This window comes from Camellia sinensis, chromosome 3 (genome assembly GCF_055761805.1).
Source record: "Camellia sinensis isolate YWXY chromosome 3, ASM5576180v1, whole genome shotgun sequence".
Taxonomy (NCBI): Eukaryota; Viridiplantae; Streptophyta; class Magnoliopsida; order Ericales; family Theaceae; genus Camellia; species Camellia sinensis.
The window spans coordinates 21,744,815-21,762,387 of NC_138963.1; the positions used below are offsets into that span (position 1 = coordinate 21,744,815).

The window sequence follows — 17,573 nt, forward strand, 5'->3', positions numbered from 1 at the left end:
TACGAGGCCTACGATAAGAAGAAATATTTTATAATTTTTTAATAAATTTTAAATAACAAAGTCATCTCTAATATTTTGACACTTTACGGAGGAAGTCTTGCCTCAAAAAAAGTTCAACGGAGTAACAACGAATGTCATTGTCATTTATAGCTGTAATTGCACCCACAAATAATGTATATTATCCGCAATAATGCCCCGCTAAAATAATATTTTAAACTCCCACTAAGGTGTTTTTTAATTTTATTTTATATATATTTTTTTGAATGAATAAGTAACTCCCACTAAGGTGATAAGTAAGAGAACTCAATGATGACTCTAGTATACCTAGTTAATAAGGATGATCATTTAAGCAAAGTCCTCACTTTGTCACATTTTTTAAACACCCATTTTGTCATTGGTTATATTTTCAAACTTTATTGTATTAAGCAATCCATGTTCATATTATTATACACTAATTTTAGGACATATAGTATAGTGTATGTGAAACTAATTTTGGTATTGCAATAACAATTTCTTCAATTCTTTCACTTGCATGTATATTACTTGTAAATATCAAATGAAATTTGCGATAACATTAAGGAAAAGGGTTGGAACCAAGTTGAATTATCTCAAGATAGGGGGGTCTTCAATTATATTAACTTAAAGGTTTAATATTACATTTTTATCAATTTTGGTAAAAATTAAAAAAAATAATAATAATAATAATACACTGAACTCTCTTGACGTATTGAGAAAATACAAACCACCAATAGTTCCTAATAGTTGGACTTAATTCCTATTAAGTTTTATTGAAAATAAGTCCTAATAAAATTGTGCTAAAAATAATTTTTTGTGACAATATTTTGCATATATCGCTAGAAATGGATTTATAAATTGTCGCTAAAAATTATAATTAGTGACGTTTTATGTGACAATTTTTTAAACTGTCGCTAAAAATTAAAATTAGTAATCTTTTTTTGTGACGATGTTTTTAAACTGTCACTAAAACTTATAATTAGTGATATTTTTTTATGACAATTTTCAAACTGTCACTGAAAATTAATAATTAGTAATGTTTTTTAATAGTGTTTGATGAAAAATGTCATTAATTATCATAGGACTTATTAGACAATAAGTTTACCTATTATGACCTACATGAGCTATTATCCTTTCAAAATCAAAATTTGTTTCTAAAATTATATTTATTAGTAATATTTTTAAAACTATCCTTAAACATCTCTTTTTTTGACTTTTTTAGATGGCTTTTTAGTGACGACAATAATTTGTCTATTAATATTTTCCCATTTTGAAATACCAACTGACAAAGATGGAATAACTGCTCCTACTGGAGTTTGTTGTCTTCCAATTGGAGGATCTTTTGCCAAATTGACACATCTCATTTTATTCCTTTCAAAGACAATGAATAACAGCCTCCTCAAACCATGAAAATCTCACTTTCATTTGGTTGTACATAAAAGAGAGAGAAGAGTTATTTAATAGACTTACGGCCACAACTCACTTTGGTGCGGAGCAAAATGAATTTGTGACATGTTTTTCCCCTCCTAAAATTCAATAGATGCCTCTTGTATTTTATTTTATTTTTTGTTTGTTGATAAATTACAGTGACATTTCTTGAGATTTAAAAAAAAAGAATATAACAAATTCCACAAATTTGAGATAATTATATCAAATTTTCTTACTATTTTAATTCAAACAACAGTTAATCCCATTTTCATTAATAATTGCTTAGTCATGTAGAGAGAAAAATGATGTTGTGATTTATAACAATAGCATATAAAAGTTTTAGAAACAAAAAAATTTTGCCTCCAAAAATGAAATTTTGTTGCAAAATATTATACAAGTCCATTGAAAAAGGTATAACATATACATTTTTACTTATGTCATTTTTTTATTTAATTATAATTAATTTTTGGGAGCTTTTTGGATAAATCCACTTTCTAAGAGTTTTATTCCATCCAACCCATATTCTTTTTGACTATTCCATTAACTCCTATTTGAGATAAGAAGACCAAAATACCCTTTTTATCTACTTATGTTCCATTTAATTCACATTATTTTCTTATGTTTCAATAAGTCCTATGAGTGACATAATTACCAAAATACCCCTAATGTGAATGTTCACACCGTCAATGTGTAGGGGCCCGCCCCATGTTGATACTCGTGGGTGCCCGGAAAAATTCGAGTTGGGCCGGGGCGAGCCCGGCCCATTGACAATGTGAATATTCACATTGACATGTTAACATTTACATTAATAGGAGTGTAAAATCGGCCCGTGTCCCGTGGGGTGCGAAACCCGCCCATAGCCCATGGGCGGCCCGGGACGGGCCCGGGACGGCCTGTTGACAATGTGAATATTCACATTGACATGTTAACATTTACATTGATAAGAGTACAAAATTGGCCCGAGGCCCAAGACGGGCCTGGCCCGGCCCGTTGACAATGTGAATATTCACATTGACATGTTAACATTCACATTGATAGGAGTGTAAAATTAGCCCGTGCCTCGTGGCTGCCCGAAACCCACCCACGGCTCGTGGGCGGGCCCAGTCCGGCTTGTTGACAATGTGAATATTCACATTGATATGTTAACATTCACATTGATAAGAGTATAAAATTGGCCAGCGGCCCAGGATGGGCCTGACCCGGCCCGTTGACAATGTGAATATTTACATTGACATGTTAACATTCACATTGATAAAAGTGTAAAATTGGCCCGCAACCCGTGGGCGGCCCGAAGCCCGACCGCAGGCCGACCCGTGACATTGTGAATATTCACTTTGATATGTTAACATTAACATTGATAGGAGTGTAAAATTGGCCAAATATTATGAGTGTAAAATTGGATATTAAAATTTATTTTTTAATTTTTTAAAAGGAAATTAAAATTTAATTTAGTGAAAATAAATACATACTTCCACTCCTAATTTTTATATAGTTTTATATTTTTTTGGAGCAAAAATAATGTTTTAAAATTTCAAAAATATTATTTTAGTGTTTATTTTTATTTTTTCAAACAAATTTTAAAAAACTAATTTTGAAATTAAAACCAAATGTATTTCCGTTCACATTTTTCTAATAAAAAGCCAAAAGAAACAGTTGAAAAGGGTACATTACCAAACAGTCATCATAACAACTTCCACTCAGGTACATTTTTCACATTTTTTAAGCTATTTTTTAACATTAACAGTCATAGTAATAACTTTTACTCTTATCGATGTTAATGTTAAAAAATATTCACATTGACTTGTTTATATTTTTCACAACAAATACCCATGACAATTTGTTCACATTTTTTAAGCTATTTTTTATATTTTATTTTTTTAAGTAAAAAAAGTTAATGTATTTAGAAGTAAAATTTTTAATTGAAATAATAATTATAAAAAAAATAATTAATTGACATGTACCTATGACTTTTTAATATTGAAGTTGAATTTTTAATTTTTTACTTCCCAAACGGCCCTAAGTAAAAAACAAAACGAGAAGACAATAAAGGCCAGCTAGAGGAGAATCCAAAACGTACCAAATTCATGTGTCCACGATTTGGATCCTATGAGGTAAAGTCCAATGTAATGTACCTTTTTTAAAACTAATATAATGAACTTAATGCCGGTCGTGTTTTCAGAAAGGGAAGGACTAGAATTAATAGTGAGAGGGTTAATAATGAGTAGATTAAATAAAATTTTGTTTGTTTTGATGATAGTTAGTAGTGTGGAGATTGTTAAATTATTATTGAGTAAATTACAAATACACCCCCTGAGGTTTGATTAAAATACAAATCACTTCCTATGGCTTTAAAAATTATATTTCACCCCCTAAAATTTTTAATTTTATAACAAATTGTCCATTTTATTAATAAATCATCAAATCAATTAATAGTTTTTAATGATATTACAAATATATTTCAATTAAAAATTTATGTGATTTTATTATTGTATAGGAGAGTAATTATGAATTTTATTTTTTTAGTTAATTCTGTTAAATAAAAAATTCTAATAAGGGGGTATTTGTAATTTTTCAAATCACATGGAGCAATCTGTATGTTAAACAAATATCAGGGGATGTATTTGTAATTTATCCATTCTTTTTATATAAAAGAAATATAAAATAATAAAACTATGATTTTTACTTGACAAAAAATATAAAAACATTAAACATTAATGATAAAAAAAAATGCCTAACATGTATAATAATAATAAAAAAAGAAAGAAGCTAAGCCGGAGGACTAATTCTCTAATACCAAGTCTTTGGCCTCCATCTCAATTCCAACATCCAAGGCCCATCTTAATCCGAAAGGCTTATAAATCCTCTCTTCATCTCCCAAAACAAACACAATATTAATTGGTTACACATCTATTTCAATCTCATTCCTCCCTCTATCTCTCAAAACAAACGGACTCATAGGTTTATTCATTTTGTCTGCCCAAAATTCATTCATTAATCTGTTGAATTTACTTTTCTTTTTCCAAATTTGCACTTAAATGCATGCAAGTAAAAGGAAATGTATGCTGTAAAGTCATGTTTGATTAGTAGTTAAGATTAGAATCTGTTGGTGTTATTTAGTGCAGCTTATTATAAGTTAAAAGTAGATAATCAGAAATCAAAAATTAAAAGCATCCCTTCCCTAACTTCTAAATAATCAGCTTATTTAAGTCATTTCTACTCAAAAAGCTGTAATCAGAAGCGATACCAAACAGCCTAGCATAGATTCTCAAATTAAAATAAGTTATAATCACCCTCTATAATCCACACCAAATACCCCCGTTGTGACAGCTTATTCAAAGGACTTTAGAATTATGCGATACAATAAAAGTTAAGGCTGATAGAGAAATTTAAAAAATTCATAATCCGAATCGGTCTGATCCAATCTGGTAGGTTTGAATTGATTTTTTAAATCTGTGGTTCAGTTTTGGTTTAAAAAATTAAAAAATCGATCTTCGTAGATTAAATTTGAGTTCATGGTTCCAGATTAACACCGAACCGGACCGTATGCAACTTGAATCATATACATACCATTCACCCTGTTGTTGTTATTGATGTTCTTGCTGCTATTCCTGTTGCTTTTTTTAATTATTTAGCATAAATTTTAATTTTATAATTGTTGTTGCTATGACAAAATGTTTGCTTGATGAGAGTTTTATATTTGTTACATGTTGAACAATATGTTTATTTACTAGATATTATGTTTGTTCAAATTATATTTTGAAAAATCATAGGCAGATCAATATTGAGCAATTTATGATTGTTTAATTATTTTTATATAAAAGAAATATAAAATAATAAAACAAATAAAATTATAATTTTTACTTAACAAAAAAATACAAAAACATTAAACATTAATTGCCCAACTTATAAAAAAAAATAAAAACAAAGCTAACTCAGAGGAGTAATTTTCTAATACCAAGTCTTTGGTTTCCATTTCAATCCCAACATCTAAGGTCCATCTTAATTCAGAGGACTTATAAATCTCCTCTTCATCTCTCAAAATAAATACAATATTAATAGATCCCACTTCTATGTCAACCTCTTTTCATCTTCCATCTCGCAAAACAAACGGATCCATAGGTTGATTCTTTTTGTCTGCCCAAAATTCATTCATAGATATCCAAAACTAGACCATGATTGTAGGATTTGATTAGGATATTATCTAATCTGTTGAATTTACTTTTCTTTTTCCAAATTTGCACGTAAATGCATGCAACCAAAAGGACAGCCTATTCAAAGGACTTTAGAATCATGTTATGACAGCTTATTCAAAGGACTAATTTTATTTTTCCAAATATGTTGCGACAGCTTATTCAAAGGGCTTTAGAATTATGCGGTACAATAAAAGTTAGGGTTGATGGAGGAATTTGAAAAATTCATAATTCGAATCGGTCTAATCTAATCTTGTAGGTTTAGATTGATTTTTTAAATTCTTAATTCAATTTTGGTTTGAAAAATTAGAAAATCAGTCTTTATAGATCAGTTCTGAATTTGAGTTCACGATTCCAAATTAGCACTGAACCGGACCGTATGCAACTTAAATCATATATACACCATATACCCTACTGTTGTTATTGATGTTCTTGCTGTCATCCCTGTTGCTTTTTTTTATTTATTTAGCGTAAATTTTAGTTTTATAATTGTTGTTGCCACTACAAAATGTTTGTTTGATGAGAGTTTTATATTTGTCACATGTTGATTAATATATCTATTTACTAGATATTATGTTTATTTAAGTTATATTTCAAAAAATCATGGGCAGATTAATGTTGAACAATTTTTAATAGGTTAATTTTTTTTAAAAACGTTATATAATTTTTATTTTTTATTTGTAAATAGATTATGTGAAACCCTGATTTCAAACCAAACTGAATCGTATTTAAATAGTGTTGGAAAATTTGGTTTTATAAGCATATTTTGAGCCAACTTTGAGCCCAATTTTGAGTGGGTCTCAAACGTCTTTTGGGGTAGGTCTAAAGAGATGATATGTTCCTTGCTGCATAACAAGTCATACGGTGAAGACGGTTCGTCAAAACCATTTATGAGTGAATGGGAATTTGACGTCGTTTTCGGGTTCGTGGAATGGACAATTAAGGCTTGTCCCACATTAGAAACTTAAGAGAACTTATGTGTGCATATAAGTTTTAGGTGACAACACTTGGGTTGGGCCCTAAAGGGCACCCCAAGTTTGTAGAAGGGAGGAGTTATGGACAAAGTGAATCTTGGCTCAAACCACCACACGCGCGCGCCGCCGTCTGTCCGGGCACAGGTGTGGGTCAGGTTGGTTCAAATATTAATATTTTGGACAAAATTTGTTTGAATTTTTTTCAGAAATTCTTACTGAAATTAAATTTCAATTTTGTGCAAAATTGAATTTAATTTTCTGTCCAAATTTTACCGCCTTCAGTCCAAAAATTCCTAACAGATTCAAACTGGTGTTTTAAAACTGCCAGAAACTGCCAGCAGTCATAGATTTAAACCAGCAGCTGTTATTTATTTGAATCTGCCACCAAATCAGTTTTAAAACTGCCAGAAACTGCCAGCAGTCATAGATTTAAACCAGCAGCTGTTATTTATTTGAATCTGCCACCAAATCTGTTTGAATTCAAACTGTATTTGTTCATTCAAATCTGCACTTGTTCGGACAGCCTTGCTTTGCCTATAAATAGAGGCCATTTCCAACAATTTTTTGGATCTGAAAACAATTTGAAAAATTCATTTTTGCAGTCCATTTTGCTCTTTCTTTGCATAATTCTTCATATTAAATTTTAGAGAATACTTTGAGAGTATAGATCATAGGTTTTGTTCGCTGTACAAATTGATTGGAGTGCTACTACAATTTGTGAAGATCATTGTATCCTGGGAGATAGACGCCATTTGTCCGTAAGCACCGTAACGGGGCGAATCTGCTTTAATGGCAGAGTGTCACACACTCGACTTGATCTTTTAAATATTTATTCGGTTCGATAAAATAAATCTTGTAAGTTATTTATTTTATTTGTTTGATTTGTTTCAATTTATTTGTTTTATACCGAAGATTGTTCCAAGAAATAATTTGGTTCGAATTGATTCCATAATTTAAATAAATTAATTTGATATCAATTTTAATGAAACCATAGATTAAAAGTGTCACTTTAAGATTATTTCTCTTACATTTTCTTGGGAATCCTGCACAAAATTCTTTGGACTTTCATCCCCACAAATTAATAAATAAATAAAAATTAGACGCCATATATCATACCATAATTACTCTCCACCGTCTCAAAACCATAAACCCGCTCTCATCCCATTCAGCACCCCCACCACCAACTCCTGCCATCTTTCTTACCCTTTCCTAACTTTGGCCACAATCTCATAGCCATTCCCCACCCTCCAATTCCAACCCCTAGCCCCTCTCACCACATTTTGTCCATTCGTACTCTTTAGCGACATCTCCCTTAGAGAGAGTTATGAGCAAAGAAATAGAAAGAAATTGAAACAAAGACAAAAAAAGAGATTAAAAAGAAATCGCATTGGGATCACGATGGTGAGGGTTTGTGCAGTTAGAGATGAAGAGAGACTAAAGACAGAAAATTTCAATATCTCGAGCTTATTAGGTGTCATTTTTATTTTTGTTTGGGTAAATTACACTTTGCCCTTCTAAAATTTCACTTATTTTTCACTTTAGCCCTTTAAATTTAATTTTTTTCACTTTAACCATTCATGTTTGCAATCCTTTCCACTTTAGCCCTTTAAGTTTAATTTTTTTCACTTTAACCATTCATGTTTGCAATCCTTTCCACTTTAGTCCTTTAAGTTTAATTTTTTTTACTTTGGCCCTCCATGTTTGCAATCCATCCTACTTTGGCCCTTCATATTTACAATCCTTCCCATTTTATTCCTAGACCAAGGCCTCGTTTGGAAACAGGCTATTTTAGTAACTTTTTTATTTTTTGGCTAAAATGTAAGATTAAAAAAACTAGTATGTTTAGAATGGCTATTTAGTTTTTTATGAAAAGATGTGCAAAAAGTATAGAGAAAAGAGAATCTTTGACTTTTTTGTATATGTTTTAGACTTTTTATTTTTTTAATATTTTTTTGACTTTTTGGCTAAAATATGAGGTACCCAAATGAGGCCTAACTTTCATCCAAAAAACTAACAAAATCTGCTACATTACTAACACATCCGCTCCATGTGTGATGTAAAAACTTCACTAAAGATGCAAAAAATAAAAAATAAAAATGAAATTTTTTTAGTCTTTAGTGAACTTTTTTTTCTTCAAATTTATTCATAAACATTATTACATTATAAATGCATCTAAATTAGATACAGCTAAAAAAGTAAAAACAAATTTAACTAAAAAAAGAAAAAAAAGTTTACTACAGACGAAAAAAATAAAAATATACTGACTTAAACACCTGTATTGCCAATTTTGAAATGAAAAATTTACTATCGTTTGTTTTCGTCTTTAGTGAACATTTTTTTTTAGTTAAATTTGTTTTTATTTTTTTAGTTGCATCTAATCTAGATGCATCTATAATGTAATAATGCTTATGAATAAATTTGAAAAAAAAAAATTCACTAAAGACTAAAAAAAAATTATATTTTTTATTTTTTACATCTTTAGTGAATTTTTTATATCACACATGAAGCTGATGTGTTGGTGATGTGGTAGATTCTATTAGTTTTTTGAATGGAAGTTAATCTAGGAATAAAGTGGGAATGATTGCAAACATAGAGGGCCAAAGTAGGAAGGATACAAACATGAAGGGCCAAAGTGAGAAAAATTAAACTTAAATGGCCAAAGTGGGAAGGATTGCAAACATGAAAGACCAAAATGGGAAGGATGATAAACATAGAGGGCCAAAGTAGAAAAAATCAAACTTAAAGGGCCAAAGTAAGAAATGGATAAAACTTTGGGGGGGAAATTGTAATTTACCCTTTTTGTTTTATATTTTTGTTTTCGGATTTTTTTTTTTGGTGGGGGGTCATATGAAATAAGTTTAAATTGTTTTTTTTATTTTTATTTTTTTATTTTCAAACTAAAATGAAAATAATTCAAGTGTGAATCATTACTATCACTGTGAATTTTCCCGGGAAAAGCCTGACAAAGAAAAGAGGCCCTAAGCTTCACGGCAATGTCGCAGGCCGTTAAGCGTATAACTGTGGGCCTTTCGGTGGGCCCCATTTGCTTCTTCGGACCGTAAGGTACACATTGTGGCATTCTATTTAAACCTAAAAATTACTTTAATACATCTAACTTAAATTTTAATTTTTTTATTTTATATTTTAATGTGAATTTATTAATAAGAGAAATATATGTTAAATTTTAAAATAAAATATTATTTTTTTCATGATACATTCTAATCAATTATACTTATTCTTCCTATTTAAATATCTTCATTTTCTTCTCTAAGTTTCAATTATTTTTTATTTTTTTCTTTCTCACTCTAAAATTTCAATTCATCCCACCAAAATACACCAGTATCATCATCATCATTATTTTTATTATATTATTATTTGTAAATAGAAGATAGTTTGAATAAAATTAAACAATGGATAAGAGTAATAATCAAAACAATTTTTTGAAGCAACCTATCAAAGATTAGGTAAATATTCACATAAATATCAAAGTATAATTATTGATTTTTGTGTTTTTTTTACATAAAAGAGAATATTCAACTTGTTTTTCGTTATTATTGCTCAGATTTTCATAACCGAATAGATTCACTTAGTTTGATAGTATACAATCGAACAAAATGAATTTGTTCAGTTTTGAAAATCAAAAGAAGAGTTTACCCTCTCTTTTTCCTTCCTTGTCCTTATTTGCTGGTGACGGATTCTCTGATCGTGTTTTCTGTATGTATGTGAACAAAAAAAAAGATTTTTTAAAAGGTTTTTCAAAAATAATTTAAAATTTAAAATTTATTTTATTTGAATATATCTCAAAAGGGTAATTTAAAAAAAGAAGAAGAAGATGTACTAGATAAATTGTAACCACAAATAATATAATATAATCTACTAAAAAATTTGACTCAATCATATATATATATATATATATTTGTGTAAATAGAATTCCCCGCCCACATTACATGCATTTGTTGGGTCCGTGAATGGAGGATGGCCCAACCCAAATAAAAAAAGGTTAAAAGATAGTACTAACTTCTTTGATATTTGAAAAAAACATAAATGGATCAATTATAAATACAGTCTCGAGTTTTGTTTAAAATTTGAATTGTTTTTACAATTTTGAAGATTATATCATATTTCTTAAAATTTTTAATTTCATAATAAATAATTCATTTTATTAATGAATTATTAAGTCAATTAACAGTTTCTAATAATATCAAAATTTTATTTTAATTAATTATTCAGGTACTTTTATTAAGAGTTTTTTTTTTAGGACTCCTGATATTAAAATTTTATAGTATAAAAGACATTTAATATTTTCATAATATTTAAGGTCTCTCAACATTGATCCAGAGAAATTCCAGTCAAGAGAAATTCTGGACTTCCCAAAGAATTTCTCTGGGTTCAAGACCTTGAACACTCAAAATTCTCTAGATTAACATTCAAATTTCTTTGTACTAACATCAAATTTCTCTGGATCTCTGAACTAACATAAAAAAACCCTTAAACCTTTCACAAATTTCTCTGGACTAACATTCAAATTTCTCTGGATCCCTGGACTAATATAAAAAACCCTTGAACCTTTAGCAAATTTTTCTGGGTTAACATTCAAATTTCTCTGAACTAACATCAAATTCTCTGGATCTGTGGACTAACATAAAAAACCCTTAACCTTTTAAAAATTTCTCTAAACTAACATTCAAATTTCTCTGGATCAACATTCAAATCCCTGTATTTTATCCAGAGAAAATTGAATAGTAAAATAGATTAAAAAAGAAATTTACTGACCAGACAAATCAGTATCACGTACCAGCAACATAAACGGTGGTGCTGCCGGCAGAAAATAGGAATTTCCGGTCACCAGAGAGAAATTGAACGGAGACAATGACATCGAACTCAAAGCTCCATCAACATCGTAGAGGCGGTACCAAAAACTACTCGAACTATCACTCAAATCGGCATTCAAGCTATAACTTCCATAGAGCTCACTCTGCCGATCCGAGCCATCTTCAGACGAAACACTCCCCATAGACAATCGATCAAAAGTTGTGACTTGTTTTGTGAAAGCTTAGATGCACATTTCGTCGTCAATAAATGTCTCGCGTGGTTTGTGAATTGTTGAGAAGTGGTGATAGTGGTGGTGGAAAGCCGATGATCTGAAGGGAGAGACGATCTGCGAAGTTTATCTGAAAAGAGAGGCGCTGGCAACAACAGTGAATGAGGCGATAGCTACGACGAAGGTGAAATGATGAGATCGGGGAGAGAGAGAGAGAGAGAGTGGTGGGATTGATTTGGAAATTTCTGTGTGGTATATACGATTGTGGGGGTTGAAGATTTTAAACATAATAAAATAATATTGTGGATCTCTTACATTACTAAATATGGGAGATGGACCTTAGACTAATTTTTCCTTTTATTAATTATTGTGTAAGAGTTAGGAATCTTATTTTTTTAATTAATTATGTTAAATAATTTTTTTTATAAGGAGGCATTTGTAATTTTTTAAATTATATTAAGCAATCTATATTTTAAACAAATCTCGATGAGTGTATTTATAATTTACTCTTGAAAAAGATATATTTACTTTTCTAAATTTTGACATAATTATACCGACTATCTTTAATATTTTAATTTACATAATATTTAATTTTTTAAATTACATGAATACAAAAATAATATTGTCTTGTTTTAATATATATATATATATATATATATTTTATTTTTGTGACTACAAACTACGCGAATTAGTTCAAGTCACTTTGAACTTTTTAAGCCTTTGTTTAGGATATAGGTTGATTTTTTGGTTTTTTTTAAATATTTTAGTCTGGGGCTAAAAGGTCTCATTTGGAATAGAATTTTTGATTTTTTTGACTTTTGTGAGAGAAAAAATGAAATAATTATGATTTTGATGTGATATTTTGTCTTATTGAACTAAAAAGCATATTTTTTCTTTTTGTAACTATTTTAGCCCAAACATAGCATACCAAACAAAGCCTAAAAAAAAAAAGTTGATGTAATATATTAAATTTGTGAAATTTATTATATTTTTTTAATCTAAAAAATTTCAATATAACTTGCCCTTACGAAAAGGAAAATGGTAGATATGCCTAACTATCATTTTTACTATTAGTGACACACGAATGTGACTTCAAATGAGTCGAGCTACTCCGTGCGGTAGAAAATTTGAAAATGTATGCCTATTTTGAGAAGTGATTTATTTATTGGTTTATTATGAAAAATTTGTGTAAAAAAATAGAAAAATAATATGATTTAAATAAATCAATAAACTAATAAATCAGGTTTTTTTTAACTTCCCAAAAGTGGCCTTAGTAGGGATATGTAACAAAGTTTTGTATTAAAAAAAAAAAAACTTATATTGACCTCCTTTAAAATCTGAAAAAAATATATAATAAATTTTATAATTTTAACATAATTATATCTAAATTGTATGACTTATATTTTCTTTCAACTTCCGGGGGCCAATGTATTTTTATCAAAAAAAGGTAAATTAAATTCACCTCCTATGAGATTTAGAAAAAAAATGCAGTGATTTCCATATTTTTTTTTATATAATTACACTAGTCTTCCTTGTAATTCGCATAACAATTAATCCATTTATCAGTAATTTAGTAGTTATAAAAATGAAAAAATAATACGATAATGCTACGTAGCTCAAATTTTGTGGCTCAAAAGTGGCTCAAATGGCCAAAACGACGTCGTTTTGAGTACAGACAACATAAAAATGGCCAAAACGACGTCGTTTTGGCTATTTGAGCCACTTTTGAGCCACAAAATTTGAGCTACGAGACATTTTCCAAAATAATATCATCATCTCTTTTTTTATTAAAATATATATTTGTATTTGTTTATTTTAATGTCTATTGACGGTATATATTTAGTTTCAATCATTTAACTTTATGATAGGGGAGTCAGTGTAATTATATTAAAAATATAATGCTAACTAGTATAAAGTAGTATTTAAGTTGATCTAAATAAATATATTTTTTAATTTTTTTACTAAAAAAAGTAAAACATGAATTAAATTTGAAATGATGTGATATGATCCAAATAAAATAATTATAATGCTATTTTAGCACATGCCAAACGTGCTTAATTTTTGTTAAAGAGTATAATTTATCCCTAAAAAAAAAAGAAAAAAGAAAAAAGAAAGAGAAGTTGGAGGTGGTGGACCCAAGGTGTCACGTGGAGGGGTGATACAGTGGCCACGTAACAACAAAGAACGGCAGTTGATGAAATCTTCTCTCATCTCCTTTCCACCAATCAAATCCCTTCTCCCACGTGGGACTTCCGACCCCACCACCACCCGCTGACATCACCCGATCTCCACCTCCTTTTTCTTTCTAATTTTATTTTTTGATGCTTTTATTTTATTATGAAAAAGTCTGGAAACCAAACAAAATTATGCAGATTTTCCTAAGTAGATGATTGTATAATGAATATTAAATTTATATGGGGTGAAATTCATATATAAAATAAATTTAAATTATAAAATAATAATTTTAAATAATTTTTAAATACTTAAATCTGAATTTGTAGTGTTATTATTTTATTACTATTATATATATATATATATATATTCCCATTCACGAATCCATTTTGATATTCTTTTGTATATCTCGACCTATCACATCTTCAAAACCATTTGCCTTCCTTGATCTACCACTTTGTTTCCTCCTGCTTTTCTTTTCTTTTCTTTTCTTTTCTTTTCTCCGATTCTAATTAACAAAGTTATAACAGAGGGTTTTGTTGTGTTTGTTAGACAAGAAAAGATCGATCATGGGTGAATCTTCTGCTTCATATATCCACATGGTAACTTTGTGTTTTTTTTTTCCCCTTCTATAGTGGTCTCTATGAAGAAAATATTCAAGGTTTTGTATCGAATCTTATTACTCTACACATATATCTATAATTATTGAGCACGATCCCAAAGAATTAAGCATTTGTTTCATGAAATTCAAACTCACGATCACTTGACTGAGCTCTTTATTTGTTTTTTTTTTTTTTTAATGTTTGTGTTTGTAATAGTGATGATGGAATGATGCAGGTACAACACCTAATAGAAGAGTGTATAATATTTAACATGAGCAGAGAAGAGTGCATGGAAGCTCTCTCCAAGCATGCAAATATTCAACCAGTCATTACTTCCACAGGTTAGTATCATCAATCCACGATCACCTTTTTAAGTCGAAAAAATTTTATTTATACAAAACTCTACTGTCATGTTTTATTCACAAGATTAATAGTGAAGTATTAATAAATTTATTAAATTAGTGTGGTATTCACTATCCAATTGGATTGATATTCATTGGATTAATAATCCCACCCCTACCCCATTACTAATAATCCTATAAATTTGTTGGATTAATTATCCATTGGATTAATAATCCTAAACCAAAATGTTAAAACAAAAATAGGATAATCGGACACACGGATTAATAATCTCAATCCCATACTCTAATCCACCCAATCAAACATGCCCTACAAGAATTACATATGGTAATATCATTTTTATAAATAATAAACTCATATTTAAAAGTATTTTGTTTTAAAATAAAAGTATACATTAAATAACGTTATTTTATATGAATTATTGATTTATATATATCATCACTATTTTAAGTTAGAAAACTTCACCCACCACCCACCCACTGGAAAGTTTATGCATACATACATGTATGTTAATTAGATCAATGACCTTCTATTCTTAAATTTCTTTATTTTTTATCATAATTTATTATATTCTATGATAAGTTTGAGATACATAAATTTCAATGTATGATCCGATGTATGCCCCGTTTGAGATTTTCTGTTCTTAATTTTTTTTTTTTTAAAAAAAATCTTTACTACTACCCTTTAAAATTATATAACTTGTTACAGATTTTTTTTAATTATATTCATTTATCATTGATGATAGAGACTTCATCTGTCCTATATATTGTCCCTCTCTGTATAATTTATAAACATGCTTTTTAAAATTTTAAAATTTTGTGTAAAAGTATTTAGGCTGTGTTTGGTTGGGGGATTTGAGGAGGAAATTGGAAAGGGAAAGGGAAAGGGAAAAATTAAGTGAAATATGAATAAAATATATTTACATTTTATCTAGTTTCATACACCTTTTTCCTTTTCTTTTCTAAATTCCTCCCTAAATCCCCCAACCAAACACAGGATTAAGGTAATTTCGACATATAATCTATGAGATAAAAATAAATTTTAAAAAAAAACTTATTATTAAGGGTTGTTTTGGAAAGCGCAAACTAAGTTTTTTTTTTTTTTTTTGCTTATTACAAAAAGATATATAAAAAATAGAGAGTAATCTGACCTAAATCAATAAAAAAAACTAATAAACTGACTTATAAATTATTTCTCAAGAAAAGGTTTAAGAAGGAAAAAAAGGAGAAAAAAGAAGGTGTTTTTAACTTTTTACTTCTCTATCCCTCATGGGAGACACTAAAGTGGGATTTGTTTGTGGGTTTATTATTGAGAAAATTGTGAATTAGCGGCAAGACTAAAAAGAGTAAATTGTAAAGTGATGAAAAAGTTTATAACCTTAATTGATAAATTTGATCATTAAATTTAAAATATATATATTTTGAAAATATGTATTTAAGGACAAGTTTGGGAAAACTAAATAAGTGCACTTTTTGATTTTTTATGAAATATGGGTTGGATTTGGGTTGGGTTTGAAGTGATGTGTTAGAGAGGTGATGTGACTTAAATAAGATGATGTGACTTAAATAGGAGAGTGACTTTTTTGACTTTTTAGATTTTTTGAATGATGCCAAACTTGGCCTAATTGTAATTTCTCCTTGATTATCTTTGTAGTGTGGAAAGAGCTAGAGAAAGAGAACAAGGAGTTCTTTGAGGGGTACACAAAGAGGAGAGAGGAGAGAGAGGAGAGAGCAGAGAGAAAGTGAAGAAGATAGTGGATTCTTCTTCTCAAAAAGATACCGACGACGACCACTATTTCCCCCTCCTGACAACTATCCCTCCTCTCGCCTTGTTCTTGTTGTGTCTTTTTCTCTCTCTCTCTCTCTCTCTCTCTCTCTGGCTCTCTCTGTAATTTCTTTGGCAATTCTTGGGCAATTTAGTTACTAGTATTAGCATATATTTCCAATGCCCTTTTATAAATTGATTTACAATGTTGGGGTATATTTGGACCTTGATAAAAAAAAATATGTATAATAAAGTAATAAGAATGAAGAGCAAAATATAAGATGAAAATATAATTTCGGGGACGTGTTTGGTACTTTTAATTTTGTTGGTCTTTTTAATTTTGTTGAGGTTTTATATAAAATTTTAAAAATGAAGTTGATTCTCTCCACTTGGCAATTTTATTAGGGGTATTGTTTGAATGTATCACCATCGATAATTCAGATTATTTATTTTTTATAATTTTTTGACTATATTATTTATATAAAAATTTAAATTAATTGAATAACTATAGTTATATAATTAAATCATATTTGTTCTTTAAAATAATAAATATTTTATTTTTAAAATTATATTTATTATATTTTTTAAAAAAATAAATGTGATTTAATTATATGACTATGATTTTTAAATTAATTTTATTTTCTATATGCATAATATGTGAAAAAAATTTAAAAAGTAAACAGTTTAAATTATTAAATTAGATCTTGTGATAAATTCCCGAAAACCAAACAATACATTTCAATTGAAATCGTGAATGAGCTGATGAGAATTTGTACGTTTAAAAAAAAAATGCTTTATCTAGTGAATAATTTAGACGATTTGTGGATTAAGACCTATTTTGAGAAGTGAGTTAAAAGTTACTTTTTAATTTTTAACCTATTTTTTTTTCACACAAAAAAATTTAAAAAAAAGTTAAAAAGTAACTTTTAACCATTTTTCAAAACATCCATAAGAATCATTTAAACTTACGTTTTGCAATTTGAGATTAAAGTAGTATAATTAAGATTTCGATGGTGTTACATGTACT

General features: G+C 28.8%; 1 protein-coding gene across 1 annotated transcript; it reads left to right on the forward strand.

Annotated features, from left to right (window-relative positions):
• Positions 1-14,194: 14,194 nt before the first annotated feature.
• On the forward strand, positions 14,195-16,848 carry LOC114270000 (uncharacterized). Its single transcript, XM_082919251.1, has 3 exons — positions 14,195-14,422; positions 14,658-14,763; positions 16,436-16,848. The coding sequence occupies exons 1-3, from the start codon at positions 14,390-14,392 to the stop codon at positions 16,525-16,527; spliced, it is 231 nt and encodes a 76-aa protein (XP_082775377.1). The 5' UTR covers positions 14,195-14,389; the 3' UTR covers positions 16,528-16,848.
• Positions 16,849-17,573: the final 725 nt, after the last annotated feature.